Here is a 25,402-nt window from a genome sequence, read left to right as displayed (position 1 = left end):
TGCAGCTATGGCATAGAGTAAAAAAAAAATTAGATTAAATGCGATGTGCGCAGAATCAGTGGGTTACCACCTTTTTTGGAAAAGTCTAATTGTCAGTCAAATGACAGGAGACAGCAGGAAATCAATCAGAAACTCATAAACGGGTAACAAATTTAACACTGACACATTATAGTAGTGTAGTATTTGTTGCTTGACTGATTCATGGATTTACTTTATTAACCACAAACTGGGATCGTCAGCAGCGAGTTAATGAGCATAAAAGACACACTGCAACACACAATAGAATACAAAAATATTTACACTGTACAATTCAGCTGTGTATATAAACCGGATAATAATAATTTAGAAACACAAACACACACACACACATACACCGTCCTACTGGAGGGGGGGGGCTGCTGCCAAACAGTGATGGTGTGTAATTATTATCCCCTAAGTTTGGGCTCGCAGGAAACTTGGTATCTTTTACACAAAAAAAAAAAAGTCAGGAGTTTCTTATATCAAACTTTTTTTTTTCAGTATCTGTCGTATATGTCTCAGTTTTGATCAGCATGAGGAGTCACTCGTCTCCTTATGTGAAGCTCTGCCTGACAGACCAAACTCAGAGCATAAACGCCCACGCCGTCCCCGCTCACAACGTCTGAATATGGCGGCAAGGAAGGCTGCTAGCGAACAGGCTACTGTGACCGAGAGCATCGTCAGCCGATGGCTGGTCGATTACTACGTCTTTCTGGCTTTAGAGTCGTTTAAAAATGACCACTATAAAAACTTTTGTGCCATAAGAAATGTCCTCAACGGTGAGTAGACAAGCACTTCCGTCCGGCAGCTTCTTCCCCGCCGAGCCGTTTGGTTGGTTTAGCTAGCTCGTTTGTTGGCGGATTGTTTTATTTATTTATTCATTTATTCGTGCTTCCTGTCGAGGTTTATGTTCACCGACAGCCAAACTCATGAAGGGAGAAGGACCCTGTATTGTTCAACAAACAATTGCTCCGTTTTTTAGTTAAGTTATCGAACTAAAGAAGTTTTTTGTCTGTTTGTTTTTGTTTTTTTTTTTAACTGGAATAACAACCAGATTAACATCCAACTCGATATTAAAAGACTCTGAAAATGTAAAATGTACTTAAAACCTTGCAGTATGTAGTTACAGTTGTTATATTGATATGTATGTTCATATTTTGAATCCAATATTTATTTTGCGCTTGCCTGATTGTTGTGATGCATTCAGGAGTACATGTTTCATGTAGGTTTTTCAAACACTTGAACATTCATAACTGTAAAATGTACTTTTTGCTAAATCCTGTGATTTGTAAAGCATTTTATGTGGATTACTAAATATTTTCACATAAACAGAGAATGGGCATGATAGACATTTTGTACATAATTCTTTTGTGAGAGCTTGTCTTATTGTCTTATTAATAAGATAAGATGAGAGGACTTTATTTCTTCCACGTATGAGAAAATTTCTTGTTACAGCAGCAACCATAGTTATAGAAGAAGATATAAGAATATATATAGTGGCAGTGGTAAAGATAAGGTGAGATGTACACATTTTTTTATTGCAGTGACAGAGAGGTCTCATAAAGTCAGATTCCTTTTGGGATGAATGGCCTGCCGTAGTGCTCCCTCTTGCACTGCGGATGTACATCTATTATTGAAGAAATTAAGTCCACACAGCGTAGGATTAGAATAGAGTGTTATTCAGTTATTTACTTATATATGTGTTTTGGTAAGAAATGATAGGTTTATTCACTGTCTTTTTACAGGTGTCTTGGCGAGGCCTTTGGAGTCAACCGATACCATGCCGGCCAAAATACAAGTACTGCAGTTCCTATCACGCATTATAGAGGGGGAACGACTGGGTACGATCAGTGTCAATGCAGTCACTTTGTCGCTTTGTGAACCATGTATATTTTTGGAAATTCAATTTGTGTAGCCTTTACAATCTATGCACATATTAAGATGAGATATAATCAATATTTGGCTTCCTATCAAAAAAATTATCTATTGCATTAAGCAATTCATAGCAAGCACAGATTTAATCCAACATACCACAATAATGTGACATTTTCCATTGTGTTAACAAAAAGGAGATGTCACTTCTGCATTCTGTTATCTTAAAAGTGTAAGTAAAATTGCAAAACCAATTCCAGCAGTTTTCTTTTGAATGTAAATTCAGTCCTACTAACACATAAGCTTGACACTCCAATGAATATTATTTTGTGTCTGCCTACAGATCTGTCATTTGATTATGATCCATCTATAACCCCTCTGGAGTCGGCTCTTCTCTTACTTCAGGAAATTAACCAGGAATGCAATATACCACAGCAGGACTTTGAAAATATATGCACTTCAGTTAAAGAGATGGTAAGGACTTTTTTTTTTTTTTTCCTCCCAAGCATTTTTTTAAGCACAGAGTCACATATTACCACCATTAACACAAAGATATACAAACAGTTATGTTTATGTGCTCTCCACTGCATGTGTGCTAACTTTCAAAATGCAGTTTTTAATTTAATGCAGCTTTGTTTAAAAAATTGTGTTGGGTTTTTTTTTTCTGCATTTAGATGGTGGGGATCTTAATTAAAAATAATGAATTTGAGAAGGCAAAGGAAGTGCTGAAGAAACACTTTCCCAAAACTATGGGAGGCAAAGTAAGTTCAGTAACACAAATGACTACATTGTCATCAACAGCTCTGTCAACCCTGACTCAAATCAACATTTAACTTCCGCTTTTATTGTTACTACATTCATATGTTTTTCACCCTCAGGTTAGTACCTGAGGGTAATGAACCTGCTGTCTAGTTGACCTTCCTCGCCTAGTGATGGTCAGGGTGTCTTATGATGAGGGTCCTGTAGTGAAATGAACAATAGTGAATAAGCTTCCATCCTTCATACTTTTTGTGGTAGCAAAAATAGATGAATGTTGTGTATGACCAGTTAGTACTGTGTTTGTATAGATGACACAGTTAGATTTTGTTGATTGATGTGCTATACAATGCTACCTTCAAACAGCAGATGAAGCAGCTGTTTTTAAATCATATGTTCAGTTATAGAGTGCAAATTATGAACAATACTTTGGACTAGGAAGTTGTTTTTTCTGTCTCAGAAAGCTGTATTTTTGAGTCTCATCAGCAAGCAGAGTAAAATGCACGAAGTTATTGAGCTAATGGACTTCCGCCAGTTCAAGGCAGAGATGTTGGCCTTTTGCCAGACGCTCTGCTCATTCAGTGTTCCTTTTCTGCACAAGGTATGTTAACTGTCATTTTGAAGGACAGATATAACAATTGTTGTTTATTGGTAAATGTCTTTTTATATTTATTTTATATTTTTGTTTTGTATATGTCTCTAAGGCGGCAAAACAGCTAATTGATAAAAGGCTTAGTGAACAAGATGCCAAAGCAACTGGAATTGATGAGCAAGATGAGCCGTGCCAATCCTCAGCGCCTCAAATGTCTACCCCATTGCTGCCATGGTAGATGTTTTCTCTCTCTTGGTTGACTTCCCTTCGTTTTATAGAAGCTTATCATTACTGTTAAGTTTTTAAATTCCCCACTGCATTATAGCTTACTTCCTTAATATAATGCAGAAGGCAACACTGTCTCTACCCATGTCATCAATGTGATGTAAATATATCCTGTTGAAGCACGTTCTTGTCTCTTTCTTATTTTCCAGTAAACGTACAACTATCCAGAGGACAAAGCTGGAGGAAGCCTACAAGGCTTTGGCAAGTTTTGGTATGAAAACGTTCGCACAGCTGGAGGAAGAATTGGAGAAAGAGGAGTGGGAAAGAACAGAAGACATTTCCCTCCGCCTGTCACCTATACCCAAGAAGGCCACCAATCAGGACAGAGGGTTCCAGAGAGACTCTGGCAGCCCAATAGAAGCTTCCCCAGCAGACCAAACAGCAAAAACACACACAACTCCTCAAACACCGGCAGGTTCACTCTCAAAGTTGTCATCAGCAATGAGGAAGACGCTCCTTTACACTGTAGCGCAGCTTGTGGTGGAGCCAGACAGCCAGCCGAGTTCACAGTGTTCAACAGCCTCACCAGAGGTAGAGACTAATGTCAGAACAGAAGACTTGCCCCAGTCGCTGTCTGAATCCATTGAAAAAAACCCACAGAGCTTACTAACAGACACAAAGATTACCAAACCCTCACGGAAGCTCCCCAGACGAGTAAACAGAAGGTTTACCAGGTAAATATATATATTAAAAAAAAAAAAAATGCACTAGTCATCTGAGCATAATGCAAACACCTGGGCGATGTGCATGAAAGTACAACCAGATATTTCATCATGGCAAAATAATTAAATACAGCCATCATAATAATACTAGTTCTGAAATAATTAGTATGATTAATTAATTTATATGTATATTTATTTATTTGTTTGTAAGTCATAAAAGGTGTACACAAACCAGACCTAACCAAAGCACAAGTACTGAATTACACAGCAACTTTTCAAAAGTCTATATCATCTGCATCACAATACTTTATTCTCATGATACTACAACAAATGTATATGTACTTTATGCCTATTGAATGGTAAATAATAATTTTGCACAGGCTTTGATGAGATGGGTTTTTAACACCTGTTCGTCTATAGTGCAGCTCATTAGTAGGTTGCTTGTTGTCCTGTCAGTGTATTGCTCTAAAAAAATATTTTGTTGTGCAGAGCTTCAGCTAGTAAGGCAGAATTGGCAACAGACAGTGATGAGGACACCACTAGTTCACGGGCCAAGAATGAAATTCATGTGAGAAAACGCCTTAACCAGTCCAGCAGTCCACACACATGCAGGTAAGTACATGTTCTTAAACCAAGCTTGAACTAAGAAGCTCAAACCATCAGTAGACTTGTTTGTTTAGGTTTCACGTCTGATGCTACTTAAAACTTAGAGTACTGAATTTGAGAAAATGTCAGTTTTAGCCAAAGCACCTCTTTTCTTCCATCCTTCTGGATAATGCTTGACTCAGCTCATCTTACCACGCAGTGTCAGTTTGTGATTGAAAGGTTGATAACATTTGTCAAACTTTTATACAGCAGTTCGGTTACTTCAGATGGGATTTGTGTTGTGGATACTTCATTGGACAGCTCATCCAACTTGTCATCATCTCATCCGGTCCCTCAGACAAGCTCCACTCCACAGAAAGGACCTGCTGAAGAAAAAGATCCCTCCATTTCAAAATGGTTGGTGAACTGCAGCTTTTGCTAAGAATGGACTGGCTCAGCTGTAGTGAATGGATTCAGTCAATACAAAAACTATAAAGGAATTGGCAAGCTTGTTTCTAGAGGATACTTTTTTATTTCTAATTAATGTGGTTTAGATATAAATTTGACGGTCTCCATATTTTGGCATCTTACAGTCAAATATAAAGTACATAATTTGATGACAGAACTTTAAAAATGTGATAATCAAAAAGGGATGAAGATATTTAAGAGATTTCATAACAAACAGGCCAAAATTACTTTCATTACAGTTAACTAACAGCATTAAAATGATTTAACACGTAGCTATGTTGTCTTTCATAGGTCGTAATAAATTTGCATTATGGCTCAGAGTGCCAAACAATAAAACAAACTTTGCTCTTGTATACAGGAAACAACTGTACAAAAATGCAAAGGAGGGTAAAGAAATCTGGAGCGATGAAGAGTCATATTTCAACTCCAAAGACAATAAAGGTGACATTTCGCATATATACTTATGTTCAAAGCTTGTTAAGAAAATTATTCATGTCTGGGATGTTTTGTTTTTTTTTTCCTACAGGAGACACCACCATTTCAGGTCACAGGAAGAGGGTAAGGATTTCTCATTTTCAAGATTTAAAGAGAAAAAACTAAAATGGTAATTGATGGGGAAAAAGTCTAAGATTGACTCGATCAACTTCACAGCAAAAATAACGTTGCTCTGTTTTGGACTCATGTTTATAGTAGCAAAATGTAAACCACGTCTTTCTGATCTTTTGCAGAAATGGACTGAGAGTGAGACACAGCAGTTAAGAGAAGGAGTCAAAAAATTTGGTGAGGGGAACTGGGGTAAAATAAAGGCATATTACAACTTCAATGGCCGAACAAACGTCAACCTAAAGGACAGATGGAGAACAATGATTAAGCTGAAAATGGTGTGAGAGGGTCAATATTTCAAATAACCAAACTTTAAATTCATTGGAGTTCAATATATTTTCAGCAAAGCAATTTTCAAGATTATGCATCTCTTAATGTTCATTGGATTGAGTTCAGTACACTTTCAGTGATCCAACTTGTCAAATGTCTTTCAAGTGTATTGGATTAGTGAGTTCAATATATTTTAAGCAATCCAACTTGTAACATTTTGCATCACTCAAAGTTTACCAGAATAGTGTGTTTTATACATTTTCAGTGATTCAGTTTATAAGTTGATGTCTTTCTTCAGATTTATTGGGTTAGTGAGTTCAATAAATTTTCCAGCAATTCAACTTGTCAGATGTTTCTTTCTTTCTTTTTTTTTTTTTTCCTAAAAAGTGAAATTGTGTCAAGTGTATTTCTACTGGTAACATGAGTTTTTATTGCAGCTGCCTCTGAAGTAGCAAGCAAACTAAAAATGAAATGGTACTTAGTACATACAAAGACATGGATTTATTTGAAAGTTGACATTTACAAAAGATAATCAGAAAAGAAAAATCCGGCATAATTTTGAGAAGATTTAACTTAGCTGAAGTGACTTTCTTCATACCCAGTGTTTATATCCTACCACCGCTCTGCGTGTGAATTTCGCTGATTGGTGCTGGGATAATAAAAAAATTGAATTTGACAGTCCTTTTAAACGATGCAGCTTTATGTTAATGTGTCTTCGTTCCTGATGAACTCTCCCACATCAGCTTGGTGGAACACCACAATGGACATGGGGTCCATTCGCCGGCACTCCTGCGTAGACTTGGCTGCCACTCCAAATCCCTGAAGAATCAACACAACTTTAACAAACTACAAGCGTTGAACTGTCTAAAACTACTTAACTAATGAACACCGGAGTTACAAGACTTACCAGAGGCATGTCAGCCATGGAGTAGACCACAACTCCCTGGTACTGCATTGTATTCTCAGTTATTCTCCCAAGTCCAGATTTCAGCACGTGATTTCCATAAAGGAAGGACTGCTCTGCTCCAGGTTTCACCCACACCTTGAACTGAAGGCATGATGGGGATGCAGCATGTCAATCATACATACTTACTAACAGCAGTGATTAAAAGATGACAAGACAGAATGGAACCAGGAAAAAATGTGCACAAACATTAGCTGCATGTTCCACATAAATCTTTGAAGACAGGTGCCCAGAGGAGCCCAACGGAGTAGGCATGGCTAAATTACAGCTTTCAGTAAAACGTGAACCAGCTCTTTATACTGAAGTCAGTGACATGGTGCTTCTGGGTTTAATTCAAAGTTAAACCTGGTTTACCTAATTAATCCCGTCTGCCTGTCTTATTGACCAAGTTCCAACAAACTATTACTATTTAAAAATAATATATATTTTAATGGAGAAAATGTTCTCATATGGTGGAAGAACAGGTGTATAAAATGATTCCTCCGCTGTTCTCACATTTCTCTCAAAGTTGCTATCTTCTCAGGAAAACTAACGCACGGGTTGACAAAATGAGTGTTTCTGGACTTGTGGACTGATTGTTGACGGCCAACTCTTCAGGATCTGATGAGCAATTTTATCTGCGTCATTTCATCGTTAGATGCAAACACAGCAGCCATGTCGCTCTTCATTTGGCATTAATTCAAACTGAGGGCGCACCCTCTTTCTCTGTTTTCTCCTGGCCCCTTTTGAGAGGACGAAAATGTGCAAATAAACAAATCCTGAATGGGATGCTCCAATGTCCACCTCACCTTTGCATAGGGAGCCAGAAAGTCCAAAGCTGTGATATGAAGCCGGAACTTGTTGGTCTTTGTGAACTTTCCAAAACACGTTCCCACCGATACGAGCTTGTCCCGGGAAACGTTTGTGGCCAATTTAAGAATTTTCTCACTGTGGAAAATGAAGAACACGGCATGATGCATGAACTACCAAATGTAACATTGTAAATATTGTGTAGTAATTAAGGCACCATCTATGCCCAGTTACACCAGATTACCTCATGTAGTACACACGATCATTGTGGAGCCTAAAGCAGTAGGTACCGTCAGGTCGGTCCACCAGTAGTTTTATGTTTTCGCCGATGCTGTTTTAGAGAAATCAGAGAAGTTACACACAAGCTAACAAGCAAGCATGCGATGCATTATTATTAAAACTAACTGGAGCTCAACAAGAGAAGCAACAACGTCTTCCCGCATTCACTCACTATTTTGACAGCTTTTCGAACATTATTTTCGTCTCTTCATCCGTTAGCGGCCTCATCTTGACAATTTAAAACAACTTTAGCAACGATTAGCTGCGTCTCCTGTACCCAGCACGAAAACGTGGGTCAACACGGAAGTCGTCATGCCATCAGAACGGAAGTCGAGTGACGTAATCGGCGAGCGCATTTCCTGGCTTTTTTTTTTTTACGTTCTTTAGCTTTCCAGTCGATCGTACGCTTCTATTCCGGCTAGCCGGCTGCCATCCGGTAGGTCCATCCTCTCTAAATTACAATTACTACCTGAAATATGTGTGTTATATCAGTGTTAAACAGCAAACGGCAGCAAAAGTGTGTTTCACGTTCCGTTTTTTGTTGAACATTGAAGCCCCTCTCTCGGAAACGAGCACGGTTAGCTTGGTTAGCTAGCTGTCAGTGGGGGAAAAAAAAAAACAAAAAAAAAAACACTGAGCTGCAGCCGTTAGCGCGCTGGCCAAACTAGCCGGCGGAGCTAACTCTGCTAGCGGCTGATAAGTGCCGAACACTGGTTCGAGTTGAATTATTCCCGTTGAAATCCGCTCGGAGGCGCCGGGTTGGGTGCGGAGGGAGCGGCGCCGTCTGTAGCCACACCGACCCGCTCCCGGCCGTAACTTGAGCGTTTGCCGCAGCGCTGCGAAGTTACATAACTGCCGTTTGTTTGTAAATACCGACCGCTTCCGTTCAAATCGGCGATCGGGGTGAAGAGTGAGTGATCCTTTTACGGGCTTCAGCTGTCGGTAAGGTCAGGACACAGCCCTGTGTGCTGCTCCTCTAATGCTCATTGACAGTTCAATGTCACAGTTCAGATTAGGAAGTCTACTTTGGCAGCCAGCTCGCAGTATTTGGCACATCCTAATGCCTGACAGCAAGGATTGGCTCCTCATGTGTTTTCATTAAAGCATTGGATTCCCTGATGATGTGTACTGAAATTATAAATGCAACTGCAACACTTCTGCAGCTTACACTGTGCAGCTGAGCTCAGAGCATGCCAACAGATGGATACACCCTTCAAACATGCAGTAAATGTGTCAGTTTAGGCCTGCGACATTACTCAGGCTGGAGTTATGAAGTAACAGCACAGATCTTAACTGTAGTTTCGCCGTATAATGCTTCAGGTTGCTTTATGTGCTGTTAATGGCCAAATCTTAGACCTCATCAAGGTATAAACAATCGTGTCCAAGGTCACAATCAAATACTCATTTGTTTACCTCAAGAGACAAGCGTTAAAAGGAAAAGTGAAACACACCAATCACTCTTAACTGCTCGACCAAACCTTAACCTTAAAAACCAGGATCCAGTACCCAAATACATAATGACCTGGTTCTCTATTTTGAGACCTGTACCATATCACAAAATACATAAATGTTTGCATTTATACAACAGCTTTCTTATCCGTTTTTTAAAAGAATCATTTAAAAACAGTCTCGGGGAAAAAAAACCTATGGCAAAACACTTTAAGTAAAAGTTTTTATCCATTAAGAGGAATGTATGTACGCAACTGTCCCTGACTAGAGAAATATTTTTGACGTAATTATGTGTGGGCCAATGCTGCCTAATAGAAAAAAACAAAACAAAAGTGTACATGTAGGTTATAACTGTGATTGTAATGGCTGATAATATGTCAGCCGTTTATTAATATGCTTTTGTTTGTTTGTTTGTTTGTTTGTTTTTTGGTATGTCTTGGCAAGACTGTGCTGCCCTGTACTGAGAGAACAGTTCGTGTGCCAACGGAGAACCCCACAGAAACCAGTGGCGTGTGACTGTCATCAGTTTCCTGTGTGTCTGTGGTTCTGGCTGCACTGAACAGGAAGACGGGCAGAGAGACGTCTGAACTGAGAGAGGAAACTGCTGTGGCTTCTTCGTCATCCTCAGAATGACTGAGTTCTGGGTTTGCTTCAGCTGCTGCATTGCAGAGCAGCCACAACCGGTAAGTACAAAATTCACATGGAAGACAACCTGGTTTACTCAGTTGTTTTTTGTGATGTGGACGCCTTTAAAAAAAAAAAAATTCCATGGGTTGTCTATTTAAACAGAGTTGGCCCAAAACAGCTTACATTTGCTCAAATAATAAAGAAATAAACGATATGTTAATGTTAATATTGTGGTTCTTTTTGCTTTACAAAATACAGACTACAGCCTCTTTTTCTGAACGATTCATTTTTTGAGTGACCGTGTTCTCCGCACACTTCTTAGATTCAATAAGGTTAATTATCGTGACAGTCAGCAATTAGTTGTCACGCCTTGTTGTAGGCAGCCTGTCTGGCTACTGTCAGATAAGATAAAGGTACATACAATGACCTCTGTCCTAATTTGTGCTCCACAGCACAGGTCAACTCTTTTTGTGTCTTGTTTAAAAAGTAAACATGAATAGTTTCTGTTTTAAAAATGTTTTTGCTTCTTTCTATGTTATAAAATACTAATGAATGATTTTTATTTTCAGAAACGGCGGCGGCGAATTGATCGCTCCATGATCGGAGAGCCAACAAACTTTGTTCACACCACGCATGTAGGCTCAGGGGACATGGGCCTCGGACTGGCATCAGTAGGTTTATGGTCTTCTCTTCAGAGTACTTCAGCCCACATGGAAGAGCAGTTACAAGTTTTCAGTCAACTAACTTTTCTACCTTAATGTCTCTAGGTGGACCTTGTTCAGGCCCAGATGAAATCTAAAGGGGGCTACGCTCACGGAGGATCTGAAGGTTCACAGTTGTAACAAGGTGAGAGTTGCTTTTTCATCCCTTTTGTGGAACTGATATTTCACCACAGTGTTTTCATTACCTAAAATGATCTCATCCCAGTTATGTTTTATTCGACCCATTGTGTTGTTAAAGGTTGTAAACACTGAAACAACCAGCAGTGAGGTTGGCTTGTGTGGCTTAAAAAGAAAACTTGTGGAATGCCCCAAAGCACATATTTATGCATTGCCATATATAGTCAAGTGTCATCGATGGAATTAATTCCTGCATGACAGAATTCATGTCCTTCTTCCTCTTGAATAGCTTTAATAACTTCCCATATTTAACCTACAGCTGTCAGTGAAATGAGTATGAAATGAAAGCTTTTTTAAATTAGTTAGTTTTTTTTTTTTTTTCCGTTTTGTTTCAACACTGGCCTTTAGCATGGCTTTCAACGCTGCTCCAGGTGATTGGTTAACCATTAAAAATGCACCATGTCATTGTTTTGACACTCCCACTGGATGTTGCCATGGTTGCATTCACCCATCAACTTTGGATCCTGTCACTCTACAATCCCCTGAACTCATTTAGTCCAACAATAATAAACACAAAAAATGACTTTTTTTGTATTATTTTCTCACCAAACTTTGATCAGTCAGGTTCAGATTTAGATTTGATGGTGAAATTGTGTGAATTGTGACACCTCTCAGTGGCATCTTAACATGTCTTCCCCTTCTTTCCTGCCCACAGCCCTACAGTCTTGTGGAAACTACTGTTGTTGATATGAGGAACCGTTTTCAAAAAGCAGTTCTGTCTGTAATGGACATAGGACCAAAAGATGAAACTACTGCTTTTCCATAATGTTGTATATATTTTTATTTTCCATTCCTTTTGTTTTTGTTTAGTTTTTTGTTTGTTTGTTTTTTTTTTTTTTTTATGAAAGCACTGCTATCCATTTGCTGCCATACTGTTGCACTGTTAAGATTAGATAAAAGGGTTTAGAAAGCTCATAAATCTCAGTCAGATGTATGCTTGTGTGTATGCATGAGGAAAATATTTTCAAAAATATTTGCTGTTGTAGCCCATTGGATGCCTGTATTTATTATCTGATTTCTAAACGGACCTCATGGTGGCTGGGCCACACTGGAGATTTGAAAAATTCAGTTTCCTTCTTTATTCTCAGAGGTTTATCAAAGGACAGGTAGCAGGTAGCAAAAAGGCAAAAAGCGATACGCTCAATGTTTTATTCTGAAAAATACTCATCATTCTCTGAGTTGCTTTCAGGGTTGGCGATTGCTGTTTTGTAATAAACTTGAAACGAGTAGAGTACACTGGACCATACATTGTACACTCACGCTTAAGAATTTTTGCATTGATTTCAACTTTTTTTTTTTATATATTCATTTAGATTGAACCATATAGAATTTTAATAAACTATGAACTTCCTAATCTGCCTTCTGAAGTCATGTTCATTATTTGTTTTAAAAGAGTGATTTGTAGCTTAGTGCTTTCAAAAAGATTCATATTTTTATATGCATCATTTTTTTTGGTGTTTTTTTTTTTTTGTTTTGTTTTTTTTTTTTTGCTTTTCAAGGGTGTACATCAAGAAGTAAACTTCAGTCACCCAACTAGCACTGCAAACACTGCCGCAAACGTGGGTCATCTTTGGAATTTACTTACAATTGTGCCGTCCTCCCTGTTGGTTCATTGTAGCTGCTGTTCCTTTTTTCGGGGAAGATTTGTCTTTCTCACTGTGTCTTGTGCCAGTTTCTCTCATCTCCCGTTTTGGCAGACCCCTCTAAGAGGCCTAAATAGCCACATGTTTTACGGAAAGCTCAAATATTTGTTCCCTGAAAGTGGATTAGGCTTCTCATAATGCATTCATCATAACATGACTCGCCTTTGCTGTGGTGTTTGCAGTTACATTGCTTCAGTGTTAAATGATGTTCTCATGTGATGTCACCCTTATTTTTGTCAAATCCACTTAACACGAAACATATGTGGACTTTCACTTAAGAGTTGAATACTTTGTGTAATTTCTTTTACACACCTTTTGCAAGCCGATTCTGATCATTTTTTGATACTTGTGTTAGGGATAAGTAAACGCAGCTTTTCATGCTTGCTTATGTTGATTGTCAGTTGTATTAGTGGTCAGGCTAAAGTTAGTGTTCTCTTTTCATCGAGTGCCTGGTACAGCCGTCATCCCCTCGTATCGTCATATGTAGTCCAAATTTCTGCACCAGGCTTCAGAGGTGTGGAGAAAACCAGCAGACCTTGATTTGTTAATACACACGAATGTTTGTCCTTCATGTACACTCAATGATTCAACAACAGAATGTGATGTATTATTAAGTCAAAGAAAAGTCTGTGTAGATTGATGTTAAATGAGTGCTATTGTTAACTATTCATGAATTAAATATTTGGTGTTGGTACCAGGCAAGAGAAAAAGTACCAGATTATTTTTCCCAGCCTTAAACAGTCACTGACAGATTTAACAATGTGGTTGATCAGGATGAAGTATTGTCACAGTTTCTGTTTAAATGTTCTCTGTAGTAAAATTGCTTTGTAACAAGAGCTCCACATATCTGCAGACCAAGTTTTGTTTTTGTTTTCCTGCTCTGGGTTTAAATGCTGTAGTACTCGATGTGCAGGTGCAGCCATAATGGGATTGCAGTATATTACATGACCAGCAGGCTGTGTTGGTGGACTGGTTGAATGTGACTTCAAGTTTTGTTTTTTTAAATTTTGGAATTTCTGTCACAGGAAATATTTTGATTTTTTTTTTTTATCATAATACTGTAAATACATAACATAAAAGGACTGGCTCTACGGTTTGTTTGTATTCAGGTTCACATATTTTGGGTTACTTTCCTGTATATCATTACAGGGAAGGTAAGGTTGAAACAGTGTTTAATTTGGATTTTTTATTTTTTTCCCCCTCTGAGGATCTGCCTGACATGTAGTTCCCACTTTGAGGGAAGTTCATCTATCTGCATTTTTCAGAGTAAATAATGAGAAATAAATGTTATCTGTTGATGTTTCACCAACTGTGTGCTCCATATTTTCACCTTTGGGCAGAATCCACTTAATTGAAAGTAGCAGCGCATAAATACGAGAACAATCCTCCCACAAAATCACACCTAAAGTAGAAAGTACAGCTTGTCATTGTCAATGCAGGAAAATATTTCTATTATTATTAAACTAGACAATACCATCCTGTCTGTTATTGTGCAAACGTTTTATTGTTGCACCTCTTGACATGGGTGGAGTCATGAGCAGATTATGAAGGAGGCATAGTTAAAGTTTGCCTGATATTGAGGCGTGCCCGTGTAACTGGGATGACATTGTGAAACTTGTCACCCCCCCTCTGAGGCCAGAGGGATCTGATCTCATGAGATCACATCCCAGGGAGCCTGGGATCGACACTTCAATATATTTGTGGCTGCATTTATTTATTATGTTGCATATTTTTTTATTGTTATACTCACTGACTAATTATCTACCTATCGGACAGATTTCGTGACCAGTGACACTTTATCTTATTACCTCTAATGCCACCGTTTGAAACATACATGCACATAAACACATCCAAACAGATGAGTGACTTTTAATTTTTTTTTTTTTTTTCATCTGTTAAAACTGAGCAAGTTCACACATAATATTACATATTACATATTCATGCCTTTGGAGATAATCGTCTTCACTGGCTTTTACATTTTGCTCATGCAGGATTCTATACAGAACAACTTATACATTATCACACATACAATACAAATTGCACTCAGTTTTCTTATTAACTGAAAATACAGTATGCAATTGTTAAAATCTTCAAAAAGCTATGAGAATAACACACTAACACGTATATATGGACAAAAATAACAAAACAAAATACATTTTTAACTCCAATCATAAATACAAAAAAAACTATCTGTGAAAGCAACTTCTACTGGCTCCAGGTTCTGTACTTTATTTTACTGCATGTTGGCTAAAACACTGAAATGAAACGATATCTGTTTACACTGAAGCCGTGATGTGAGCTTGGTGTCAGTTCAGGGTGTTGAAGGCAGTGAACCCAAGTGACGATGACAGAGGTGAAGCTTGGCTTGGAACAGGATCTTCATCAGCAAACTCAGCGGAGAGGAAGACCGGCCGACTGACTGACAGAGCAATATATCTGTCCACTCACCTTCTCCTGTTTCTGTCAGTCACTGGCCAGCTAAGCAGAGAAACAGCTGAAGAAAGCTTTGAGAGAAAGTAGGCGAACACAAACTGGTGCGCAGCTATGACATCTGTGACGGCTGGTTGGCGGTCCAATCAGAGAGTTCCTTGGTGTAGCTTGGACCAAAAAGGTCAGTGTAGCCCTCAGGGTGCGGAGATGACGGGAAAGCATCGCCAGCACCTGCACGGCAGAAGACAACCGAAAAAGTCACACATTCACCACATAGATAAAGATTTTGGCTGCTTTCTGGAGCAACTAAAACTAGATTTTTCTGTTGTCTGCATACCTATTCATTGCTGAACATATAGTTATAAGCTACTTCATGCATGTTTACGTTTACAGTAATTGTGCCCTACAGTGCCAGTGATCCCATAGTGTGTGTGCTCGCCATCTTCTCTGCTCCCCAGTTTGGTTCCAGAGGTCGGCATTGCCTAAATGGTCCACTAGCTACGGCAGAAGAAAACAGGGCAAACCACACGACGTTCAGCCAGAAAAGATTCACTGCATCTGGTCAGTGTGTCAGGAAGTTAAGGGTGCGGTACCTTAAACACGGCCTCATTTTGTTCCTGGTCCTCAGGTTTGGCCTCCCACATCCCTGCACACAAACAGCAACAGTCATCCTCTAACAGGGAAGACGCAGCACATTTTAGAATAAATCTCCACAATGACCACTCACCATATGCTTGTGTGTTGCTATATATGTCATTGGCAGGGGTTTCCACCCTCTGCGGTGTGTCTGAAGCAGTTCTTGTTGTTGTGGGTTGCCAAGTGTGCACAGTGCACGTGTTGTCATCTAAGCTTGTTTGTCTTTGTTTGGGCCTACTCAAACGTAGCCCTGGGGGAGGGGGGGGGGGGGGGGGGGGGACAGCACTGTGAAAATATTGTATCTAAAAATATGTTTGTCTTTGAAATGATAAATAGGAGGTACCTCTCCTGCGCCTGTGTGTCTGTGTGCTGGGCAGCATCCTGTACACTCTGTAGGCATTGCTGCCTCTCTTCCTGCTGTGCTCCTGCAGCTCACAGATGTCCGGCAGGGAATTCAAGGCGCAGCGGAAATTCGCTTTCCATGTCTTGGGATCTGGTTTGTCTTTGCCCGGACGGTACCGTCCTGAGGTGGACAAGAGCAGCCAAACGTCGTTATGAATTATACCTCCATCAAAAAACGACATTCTTCTCTCCAAGACCGAACGTCAGCAGTAGTTCATGAATTGAGATAGTAACTGGGTTAGATATGAATGCTGATAACGACACACAAAAAAAAGTTGGAGTTTGTTTAGTTATTGCATCAGATGAGTAAATATTTCAGGGCTGAATGATGACGTAAGTTAAAGTGTCTGTATTAGGTGGCAACGATTCTGAACGCCTAACGCTGGCTAGCTTGGTTTGAGTTTCAAGCCAATTTCACCTCTGACCACACCCAGCGTGACTGATGGCTGTGCTTGGCTGTGGTCAGAGGTGTCTTCTGTGGCATCTGTGGTTACACACAACTATATTCTTCACTGCAACAAAGTGAGAAGTCAATTCACTCGAGTTCAGAAAAAACAGGACATTATTGTAAATGTCAGAATATTTAATTCTTCTTTTTCCATTCCAACAAAAGGGCCTAAATTGGGGGCAAGCCTGAATTTTTCAGATAAGCATAACTTCTGCATGTAGCAGTCTGAAAGTAAAAACCGAAAGTCCACAGGAAAACGATTTCCTTGTCTAAAAACAAAAGAATCACTTGATGACACATATCGCTAATTGGTTTATAAAGCTTTATACGTAACTGCTAATAACTGTCTGTTCAAATGTATAACTGGTTTAAAAAAAGTTTCTGCGTGAGTTGAAGGTATATGATTGTAAATGAATACGATTATGTCATTCAGGGAAATTATGCATTAACTGTGTACACAAGTTTTGAATTTTCCCAAAAAGACACTAGCATAAAATCTTTTTTACAGCTACGCGATTGGCCGCTCATACGCTGTATGCTTTGGACCCCTTTCAACACTTTCATCAGCCTTCGCTGTCATAAATCATTAAAACAATCCATTAAAGATCAGCAGGCCGGGCCATTAGTTTAGGTTTGTGTCAAAGATGATTTGAATTCCTCAAACCTTCACTTTTAAATAATTCTGCTCACTATTCTTCTGTTTGTCATAATAATAATGATGATATTACTTTGAACTTGATGACTTTTGAGCTGTCCTGTTGAACTTTGACTGCAACATGATCTGCCTGCTACATTCAAAGCAACTGGACTGAAACTTTCCCATGTGATGTGATGCAGCTACAGTCACAAACCGTGACTTTCCCAAGATAGAAATATGTCATCGGTTATACGTGTGTGATTTTATGTGAATGTGCATTTGAGGGCGTGTGTGTGCGCGCACCCATGTAAACAGAAGCAACAGCATCAGGAGAACACACTGCTTACAAGCAATAATTAGATTCAAGATATCTTCATTACTGTCTTGATTTGTGCTTGATGGTGAGTTTTAATCTCGTGAACATTTATAAAACAGACATTTTGGCTACAACCGGGTCAGAAAGGTCCTACAAATGAGCTGAGTGTTTTTTTCCCACTGTTCTCAGCTTTCGTCCTTTTATGCTCAGTTTGGGATGAACTGCCATTACAGGGAGATGCATGTATTGGTTTTACACATAAATCTGTTTTCGTCTGCTAGCTATCCTCCCTGATAATGTTTAGATTTATTTGGCATCCACTGCGGATTTTATCCGGGTTTGTAGTTCTGAGGAATGCTGTAAATCCAGAAAGTCAATTACTGAACAGAACAACCACATCTGCTCTTCTTGTAGGAGGTGTGTGGTCGAGTTTCATTGAGGATGGTTGATGCTTGATTTATTTCCAAAATGGACATTTTGATTTTAGGTAACATCTATAAATCTTTTTTTTTTTTTTAAGTGTGTAAATTCAATAAATGATACACTTTTCTGACCATGATTATTCAACCAGTATTGTAATTAATTTAACAATGATCCAGTAAAACCTGTTTTAACTGACACCAGGTCTAAAGTATTTGTTTTCTTTTTGTAGTTTGACATGTCTCTCAAAGCATGAAAAGTATCAGGCAAAGATTTGTACATAAAGAGCAGCGGATGGAGCAGACAAGTCACAAACGTATACATGTGGGGCTCCTACCAGTGTATATCGCCCAGCTTCTGAAAAGTGTAGCATCTCGGTCGATACTCCAGCCATGACGAGCAGCATGTGTCCACGGGATTTGGAAGACTTGTGCTGACTGGAACAAAGTACAGGAAAATAGCATTCAGCTGGTTACATTACTGACTCGCTCTCGACAGGAAAAGTGTTTTGCACACAAAGGTATCTGTATGTGTGTTTGGGTTGAAGAGTGAGATGGAGACGTCTACCTGATCCAGCCAGCTGACTCCTGGATACTTTCCAGACTGAATCTGCTCCTCCAGCCACGGCCTCAGCCTCAGCCGGCCTGGTTCCTGCATGCTGAGGTCCAAGTGTCAGATTTGCACAGAGGTGTCTGCTATAGATTGGTAAGAAACAACAGTTTCGGTAGCAGCAACATAAGAATTATTATAAGCTCAAATTAAATCAAAGGTTACTCTGGGACCTTTGCTCCTCCCTTAGATTCTTCCAATCAAAGGCCTCACAGTTGGGACAATCCCTTAAGTGGTTCCTCCAGTTACAGGAAGCACCGTAAATACTATACTCCTCATAAGTGAGATAAAGAAAGTTCCCTCAGTGTGACTGAAGATATTCTCTCACACAGAGCGTCTTTGCACAGGTTTTTAATCGTAAGCTGAGTTTATAAAGCTGCACACACCAGTGAATCACAGTCATTAGAGCTGTGGTTTGTTGCATCTAATCCTGGCACATGCGCGTCACCCTGATGGAAAGCAGCATTAAAATATGTGATGATATCTTTCTTGGCTTTGTGCGAGCACTGAGGCGTTTTCACACAAAACCAGCAGATGGTAGCAGAGTTGATACTGCATGTGAGATGTCCACTGCGCCACATAAACCTCATCTCACGTAAGTCTTAGTGAAAGAACTATCATCTCTGTGAGCCTCCGTTAACAGAGCTAACTGTTTTTAATTGTTATATTAGAAAGAATTAAGATTGCTACTGATTAAGTTGTCTTTGTTTTGAACTTCTCACTTGGGATGACAGGCTCGTCTGCTGGGTGACAGTAGTGTGTCTTTCTGCGGAAGTACCTCAGCGGTTCCAGCGAAGAGCTATGAGGAAGTAATTTCAAAACTCAGAGCTGCATCATTGTTGCTTCAGACAGAGTTCAGCCAGTTTCAACACAACTTTTAAAGATTTGTAACCAATGAAAAGAAATTACAACATTTTGTTTCTGTAATGACTCCCCAGATCAGCTTAAGATAAGGAAGAGCTTTAATTAATCTTTCAGACAGGTTGTTAAAATTAACTTGAAAATCACAGAACGTCTTATGTCTTTTGAAAAACACATGTATTCATCATGATTTATGGAGACTTGAATCTGAAAGGCAAGGCCCATTTATTCACATTGCGTCATTTGAAATACAGAAACATGAATTGCCTCATTGTTTTGTCTTGTTAGGAAGCACACATTAAAAAAAGTCTGTTCTCACTTCATGCCATCTCAAAACTGTACACCATCCTGAAGTACTGATTTCTTCGACTCAACAGCAAAAAAGAGAAAGAACAGCATTCTTAGAAAAACGCAATAAGACAAGTCAGAAAGAGTTAACTCAGTTCAGTCGTATAATATTTACATCATCAGGAGCATTTGGATCTGCTTTAATTCAAAAGGGCCATAAAAAATGCCCATTTGTTACAAATTTGAAAATTATTATCCTTCTTTCACATTTTCACAAACATACCATTACTCTCTTCAGCCATGCTTCTTAAAAATAAAAAAAGAAAACTCATTATTAAATACTTTGATAGCCACTCTCTGTGATTACCATCGTAGGCGGGTCAGGAGAGATCAGAGAGCCAAAAGGGAAACCTTGGCCACCCTGCGCATTGCTCATGAACCCTGAAGTGACTGAAGGATTTTTTGTGGATGAATCCAGTGGCCCATTGTCCAAATGTTCCTCCTTCTCACCACATTTCTCGGGGTTAAGAGAATCAGGCTGTTCCACCAAACTTTGAAATGCCTGATAATCGTCAGTCACTTGGGGGAGTTCGAATGAGCCACCAGGCATACAGTTGTAGAAGGGATTATCATCACATACAACGGCCATGTCACGTTTTCCATGTAACTGACCCCTGACCCTTGAATCGAAGCTTTCAGTCCAAGGCTCAACTTCGGAGGCGGCGTCACCGGATGTTTTGCTGATGCCACTTGAGCAGGAGGACAAACTACACTCTTCTGCGCTCAACAATCGGCCAGAATCTGCGTTGCACGGCTGATATGACATGTTTGATGGCATTAGAGACGAAACTATCTGCGGCAGACAAGGTGGGACTTGTTGGTTGGGATTAGTCCCTGAGTCACCCTCACTAGCATGGTAATCAGAATCACAAACCAGAGAAACCTGTGTTCTGACTTCGGAGCTGTCTGCCGCAGTCTGGCGCGGGCAGTTGGGAATGAGAATGGAGTAGGTTTTATTGTCTAAGCCTGTTGATTGAGAACTCGTGTCATCATCAGCTCTTATACCACCAAAATTGTCAGGGATTGAGAACAAAGCTCTCTGATGGTTGGGTCCTGTGGGCAGGATGGCGGGAGGATGTGGTCCTGGGTTGATGTTGGGGAAAGCTTTAAGAAGGGCTTCCTGAACTCCGGCTTTGATATCAATGGATGCCGTGTTAGCATAACTGAGGGAAGAGGACTCAGTGCTATTTCCACTATTCTCTTGAGTGCTTCCACTGCTGCTGTCTGTGAGCAACTCCTTCATCCTGAACAGAGAAATGAGCCACATAAAATACTGATTTAATCACGCAGCGATCCTTAAGGAAATGAGTTGTGATGCTGGAGCACAATGCAGCCGCACTCACCATGGTTTGTTGTCATCTGGCACAAGACGCTCGACACAGGCAGGGGAGAAGATGGCTGACTCCGGCATCAACAGCTGAAACAGGAATGAACGCCATTAAAACAGCACTTCTGAGACATCTCGGTTAAATCTAATGGATTCAATGCCAACTATTTTTTTTACTTGTTTCCTTCATGTTTTTGAAAGGTTTAAAGCTGCAGTCCTTAAAGTGCACTGACTCATTAAACTCACTGAGCTGGCTTCCTGCTTTTGTCTGTTTGTTTGGTCTGCAGCCAAACAAGGCTGTGATGTTTTGATTGTAAGTAATGCAAATGCAATATAATTGCTTGCAATGAGCAACTTTCTCTCTCCTCTGAATTCCTCAGTAACAATGAAAACAAACAGCTAAAGAAGTAACTGAATAATGGTGCAGTGAATCTGTGAGTCTATTGCTGGAAAAAAAATTGTGTGATTACGTAAAATAAAAACTAAAAACTGGTCAGAATTCTTTGGTCCCATTTTATATCACTATGTCTCTCACCTGTTTGTTACAGTGAAGCATTGTATGAAGATTTGGATTTGGACCTTTGGAAATTATGTCCCACCATTGTGTCTTCAACCTAAGATCACATGTACACAAAAACAAAACAAAACAGTGAAATGACAAACGATGCACAGAAAATGAACGATGAACAGAGAGAAGAGGTTGTCAGTCTTTTATCTGTGTCACTTACTTTACATAACAGACGAATATACCGCTGCTGATTAGGACTGCAGCAATACTGAGGACGATGATGAGAGCCAAGAGTAAGATCTTAGAGGAAGCAACTGTGAATAAACGTTTGGTGTGAGCGAGAAAATCACTCAAGTTTTGTACAGAGGTCACAACACAGAGAGATAATTAACAGAGAATAATATAATGTAGTAATTTTTAAAGGAACTATAACTGATTCAGCAATAATGTCCATTAAAGACATTCTTTCCTTTTCTTGTTTAAAATGTGTTTTTTAAAAATAGCTTTGACACAAATGCAGCCTTTTGGCTGTGTAACTAGCACAGTGACAGCTGATTGATGATCTTTGATTATTTCAGAAAAGTCATAGTCGGTTGTGGTCCTTAAAATTACAAACTACATTTAAATTACAGTAAATAGTGTATCAAAAATATATGTTTTGTTATATTTTAATATTCTTATTCAGCTGACGCATACATATGTACACTGTACTGTAAAAGTAGATAGACTGTAGAGGTGATACTTACGGGTTGTGAACTCCATTTCCTCACTACTGTCGCTGTACCTGTTACTCTCAGAACAGAGCATTTTCACGCTGACCACATATGTTGTACTTGGCTCCAATTCTCGGCCGTCTATTGTATAGATACTCAGTTTTCCACGGAGAGATGGTGGGACAGCTTTAGTGTGCACCTATGGAAAAAAAAATGTAGAAATAAAAAAAAAAAATGAAATGCTTCCAATACGTCCACACCTCTGGGACAATGTCCTCGCAGTGCAGAATTTACTCCTACCATTGTTGTGTCTCCCTTTTTGTGGTACAACACATAAGTCTGGAACATCGGCTGGTAATATTCCACATTGTTTGTTTTCCATAGGACTTCAAAATTCCCATTGACTTCTTCTACTGACTTGAGCGTTGGGGCTTTGGGCTTAACTGCAGAGCAAAGTGAGAGAAGGTTATTTTATCTAATTTCTTTTTGTTTTGCTGGATCCTTCTGTGTCTTGCAACTGCAGATTTATAGTCAATTTCTAAAATAAATAAATGAAAAGAATGAACTTACTGCTCTGGTTGATGCCGATAAGTTTGGACTCCACGCTCTCTCCTTCTTTCCAAATAGTTGCTATATGATACTCCAAAATAACAATGATCATTTTGATTTTGCAACAACACTTTGTGCTTTCACACGTTTGGGGAATGCACCGCTCCATCCTGTGGGAACACAAGACATTATACAACATGCTTAGATTATACTGAACATTGACAGAGGCTCCTTCATCTTTTTATTTTAATATCGCCTATAAGATGGTGACTCAACTAAATTGTACGTGTTAGTGTAAAAACTCAGCTCAGGGATACGTTATTTTGTTTCAAAGACTGGGCTCTAACTGGAAACAACAACTCACCTTGTCTTATCGTCCTCCACCACCAAAGTCAAATTATATTCCGAGCAGTTTTGCGCTTCAAACTGGCAAAACATGTGGTCATCCAGGTCGTTGGTGCAGTCCAGGTTCAGGCTGGTTTCATTTCGATCTCCTACACCCAAACAACAATCACCTCAGATTTAGTGAGATCAAATTGTGAGCCATTAAACAAAAAATGTAAAACACGTCCACTTACCAAGCACAGCCGCCGCAGTTGCAACACTCCCAACAACGAGCAGAATAAGAAACATCTTTTCGACAGCTGACCTGAAAACAAACACAATTCAATTTGTTTTTAATTATCGTTATCTCTAACGCGACAATGGAAGCGTCCACGACTCCAGATTTTTAACCTGTTAAAACGGTGAAATGGTCGGGTTCCTTGGGAAAGAAGTTGTGAGCCGAGCTACGCCCAAGCTGTCGGAGCTGCCGGAGTTTGTTGCGTGAGCAGAATGTAATGCCAGATTCTTCCTGATCTGGGAAGCTGTTACTGGAAATACTGCGCCAGTAGATCGGGGGAAGTGCGTCTCAGTCCTGCCACTCCAGGGAAAACAGCAGGCAGCAAAAGTGTTTACATTAAAAACAAACAAACAGATAACAAAAAAATAAAAAAAATAAAAAATCTCCACACAATTTCAGTTCAGAGAATTCACCAAATTTTTTTTTTTTTTTTAAAGAGTGCTGTTTCAGTCTTTGGTTTGGTGGATGATGCGCATAAACGCACAATTGTGGCGCAGTCCTGAAGGTCAAGCTCTGTTAGTTTTCATGCTCTTCAGCTGTCGACCGGACAGATATGACTGCATATTTGCATTTGCATTCGCTTGTATGACTTTGTCCAACACGGAGTGACGCAAGAACACAGAAACTCAGAAATATTTGGAAAGCCATGAGCCGGATGTGGCAGGGGGGAAAAAAACAACATCTGGCTCTGACGTTTAGAGATGGAGAGATTAATCTAATCAATAAGTCCAGTGTGTGGATAGTGAAAGTATAAAATCCAGTGTGGAATAAGTTTCCTGAGTAAATGGACTTGGTGCTGACGTCACGCATTGTTTTCTGCTCAGTCATAGTTATACAGAATATAACTGATATGTGAACATCTTCTGTGGCTCAGAAACACGTTGCAGAACAGGTGCATTTCGCAAATGAACTTCATGTTCTGCCTTTTGTGCATCTAAAGAGGAAACTATATATGGATATTTTTCCGTTCTCGTATTACCTCCCTGCTCCAAGAGCTAAGCATGGGAATCTGCAGAAAGGAGGGCAATCACTGAAACGTTCAAGTCCAAAACCTTTCAGATAAGTGGGCCAAATCGAAAGATTTCCAAAATGAGTTTTATCCTTTTCATGATGCACTTAAGGCCTAATGACTAAATAATGTTCTGATGTCAGTGGCCTTGAGTGACACACATCGTACTTTTGGGTTTTAAAGTGAGCCCAAAGTAATTTATTAGTATTAATCTGAGATCTGAGCGGGCATAATGGCACCGATAGAATAAAGTACACTGGCTTCAAGATTACTTTAAAGGTTTTATAATTGCTATTTCTTGTTTCGTTTTGTTTTGTTTTGTTTTTTGTATTTAAATATAATTTTTTTTCCTACACTATATTGGTCATTTCATATTGCTCCTGATTTGAGTAGGATAACTTTCTAAAGTCTTACTTTGGAAGTCTCAGGCCGGATGTAGCAGGTGGTTTCCGGTCTGTTCGTGGCGGCTCAGCGGGAATGAAGATGTCTAACTCAGATTTTAATAAATCATCTAAAGCTTGGATCGCGCTGAGACGGCTTGACAAAAACGGTTAGTAGTTTTCTGTCATTTTCTTACTTTTTATTCATCTATTATTATTTTTTTTTTTTTTTACTTTACAATCAGTGATGAGGTTTTTTCAGCCACTGATAAGCCTGAGTCTCGTATCCAAGGCAACCAGCCCTCTCATCCAGCCCATTGATGAAAATGGGGGATGCTGTTCTCTCTCTCTTTTTTTTTTTTTCCTCACATTACGGTGTAAATCAAAGTTATTCTGAGTTTAGCGTTTTAGTCTTTACCACAGTGA

General features: G+C 39.4%; 5 protein-coding genes across 6 annotated transcripts; 2 read left to right on the top strand and 3 right to left on the bottom strand.

The window, feature by feature from the left end:
- Positions 1–646: 646 nt before the first annotated feature.
- Positions 647–6,447, top strand: terfa (telomeric repeat binding factor a). The gene is made up of 12 exons (XM_029498573.1): positions 647–797; positions 1,764–1,859; positions 2,234–2,364; positions 2,565–2,651; positions 3,107–3,247; positions 3,351–3,472; positions 3,673–4,197; positions 4,675–4,797; positions 5,041–5,187; positions 5,597–5,679; positions 5,765–5,796; positions 5,967–6,447. Exons 1-12 carry the CDS (start codon positions 647–649, stop codon positions 6,123–6,125), a joined length of 1,797 nt encoding a protein of 598 aa, XP_029354433.1. The 3' UTR covers positions 6,126–6,447.
- Positions 6,428–9,064, bottom strand: nip7 (NIP7 nucleolar pre-rRNA processing protein). Of its 2 annotated transcripts, XM_029498269.1 has the most exons (5): positions 8,316–9,037; positions 8,109–8,195; positions 7,864–8,002; positions 7,019–7,159; positions 6,428–6,930 (listed from the first exon to the last, which is right to left on the bottom strand). In XM_029498269.1, exons 1-5 carry the CDS (start codon positions 8,369–8,371, stop codon positions 6,811–6,813), a joined length of 543 nt encoding a protein of 180 aa, XP_029354129.1. In that variant the 5' UTR covers positions 8,372–9,037; the 3' UTR covers positions 6,428–6,810. The 2 variants fall into 2 exon arrangements, with proteins under 2 accessions (XP_029354129.1, XP_029354130.1); XM_029498270.1 differs by lacking the exon at positions 7,019–7,159 and having other exon boundaries at positions 8,316–9,064.
- On the top strand, positions 8,515–12,477 carry cdc42se2 (CDC42 small effector 2). The gene is made up of 5 exons (XM_029498271.1): positions 8,515–8,579; positions 10,037–10,275; positions 10,789–10,890; positions 10,987–11,065; positions 11,774–12,477. The coding sequence occupies exons 2-4, from the start codon at positions 10,222–10,224 to the stop codon at positions 11,059–11,061; spliced, it is 231 nt and encodes a 76-aa protein (XP_029354131.1). The 5' UTR covers positions 8,515–8,579; positions 10,037–10,221; the 3' UTR covers positions 11,062–11,065; positions 11,774–12,477.
- Positions 12,478–14,582: 2,105 nt separating this feature from the next.
- LOC115041011 (interferon regulatory factor 1-like) lies at positions 14,583–18,792 on the bottom strand. Its single transcript, XM_029498247.1, has 7 exons — positions 18,618–18,792; positions 18,388–18,487; positions 16,171–16,350; positions 15,919–16,077; positions 15,785–15,837; positions 15,599–15,689; positions 14,583–15,422 (listed from the first exon to the last, which is right to left on the bottom strand). Exons 1-7 carry the CDS (start codon positions 18,705–18,707, stop codon positions 15,304–15,306), a joined length of 792 nt encoding a protein of 263 aa, XP_029354107.1. The 5' UTR covers positions 18,708–18,792; the 3' UTR covers positions 14,583–15,303.
- An 811-nt stretch (positions 18,793–19,603) lies between these two features.
- Positions 19,604–24,123, bottom strand: LOC115040995 (uncharacterized). Its single transcript, XM_029498219.1, has 10 exons — positions 23,701–24,123; positions 23,544–23,614; positions 23,330–23,459; positions 22,987–23,135; positions 22,717–22,859; positions 22,450–22,615; positions 21,924–22,017; positions 21,731–21,809; positions 21,212–21,285; positions 19,604–21,112 (listed from the first exon to the last, which is right to left on the bottom strand). Exons 2-10 carry the CDS (start codon positions 23,596–23,598, stop codon positions 20,143–20,145), a joined length of 1,860 nt encoding a protein of 619 aa, XP_029354079.1. The 5' UTR covers positions 23,599–23,614; positions 23,701–24,123; the 3' UTR covers positions 19,604–20,142.
- Positions 24,124–25,402: the final 1,279 nt, after the last annotated feature.

Source organism: Echeneis naucrates, chromosome 3 (genome assembly GCF_900963305.1).
Source record: "Echeneis naucrates chromosome 3, fEcheNa1.1, whole genome shotgun sequence".
Classification (NCBI taxonomy): domain Eukaryota; kingdom Metazoa; phylum Chordata; class Actinopteri; order Carangiformes; family Echeneidae; genus Echeneis; species Echeneis naucrates.
Note: the sequence above shows the minus strand (reverse complement) of the source record. Positions and strands in the feature narration are given on the sequence as shown.

Bases quoted from the DNA above. Each gene is read 5' to 3' on its own strand.
- LOC115040995 (XM_029498219.1), bottom strand. From the start codon at position 23,598: ATGTTTCTTATTCTGCTCGTTGTTGGGAGTGTTGCAACTGCGGCGGCT. The intron at 22,616-22,716 runs GTAGGAGTAAAT...TTTTTTCCATAG, and splicing joins AAAAGGGAGACACAACAATG to GTGCACACTAAAGCTGTCCC. The intron at 21,286-21,730 runs GTGAGAGACATA...TTCCTGTTTCAG, and splicing joins TGCTTCACTGTAACAAACAG to CTGTTGATGCCGGAGTCAGC.
- nip7 (XM_029498269.1), bottom strand. From the start codon at position 8,371: ATGAGGCCGCTAACGGATGAAGAGACGAAAATAATGTTCGAAAAGCTG. The intron at 8,003-8,108 runs GTAATCTGGTGT...CATTTTCCACAG, and splicing joins GATCGTGTGTACTACATGAG to TGAGAAAATTCTTAAATTGG. The intron at 6,931-7,018 runs GTAAGTCTTGTA...TTGATTCTTCAG, and splicing joins CCATGGCTGACATGCCTCTG to GGATTTGGAGTGGCAGCCAA.
- cdc42se2 (XM_029498271.1), top strand. From the start codon at position 10,222: ATGACTGAGTTCTGGGTTTGCTTCAGCTGCTGCATTGCAGAGCAGCCA. The intron at 10,276-10,788 runs GTAAGTACAAAA...TTTTATTTTCAG, and splicing joins TTGCAGAGCAGCCACAACCG to AAACGGCGGCGGCGAATTGA. The intron at 10,891-10,986 runs GTAGGTTTATGG...TAATGTCTCTAG, and splicing joins TGGGCCTCGGACTGGCATCA to GTGGACCTTGTTCAGGCCCA.
- LOC115041011 (XM_029498247.1), bottom strand. From the start codon at position 18,707: ATGCAGGAACCAGGCCGGCTGAGGCTGAGGCCGTGGCTGGAGGAGCAG. The intron at 16,078-16,170 runs GTACCTCCTATT...CCCCTCCCCCAG, and splicing joins GACACACAGGCGCAGGAGAG to GGCTACGTTTGAGTAGGCCC. The intron at 15,690-15,784 runs GTACCGCACCCT...CTTCTGCCGTAG, and splicing joins AAAATGAGGCCGTGTTTAAG to CTAGTGGACCATTTAGGCAA.
- terfa (XM_029498573.1), top strand. From the start codon at position 647: ATGGCGGCAAGGAAGGCTGCTAGCGAACAGGCTACTGTGACCGAGAGC. The intron at 5,188-5,596 runs GTTGGTGAACTG...TCTTGTATACAG, and splicing joins GATCCCTCCATTTCAAAATG to GAAACAACTGTACAAAAATG. The intron at 5,797-5,966 runs GTAAGGATTTCT...GATCTTTTGCAG, and splicing joins TTTCAGGTCACAGGAAGAGG to AAATGGACTGAGAGTGAGAC.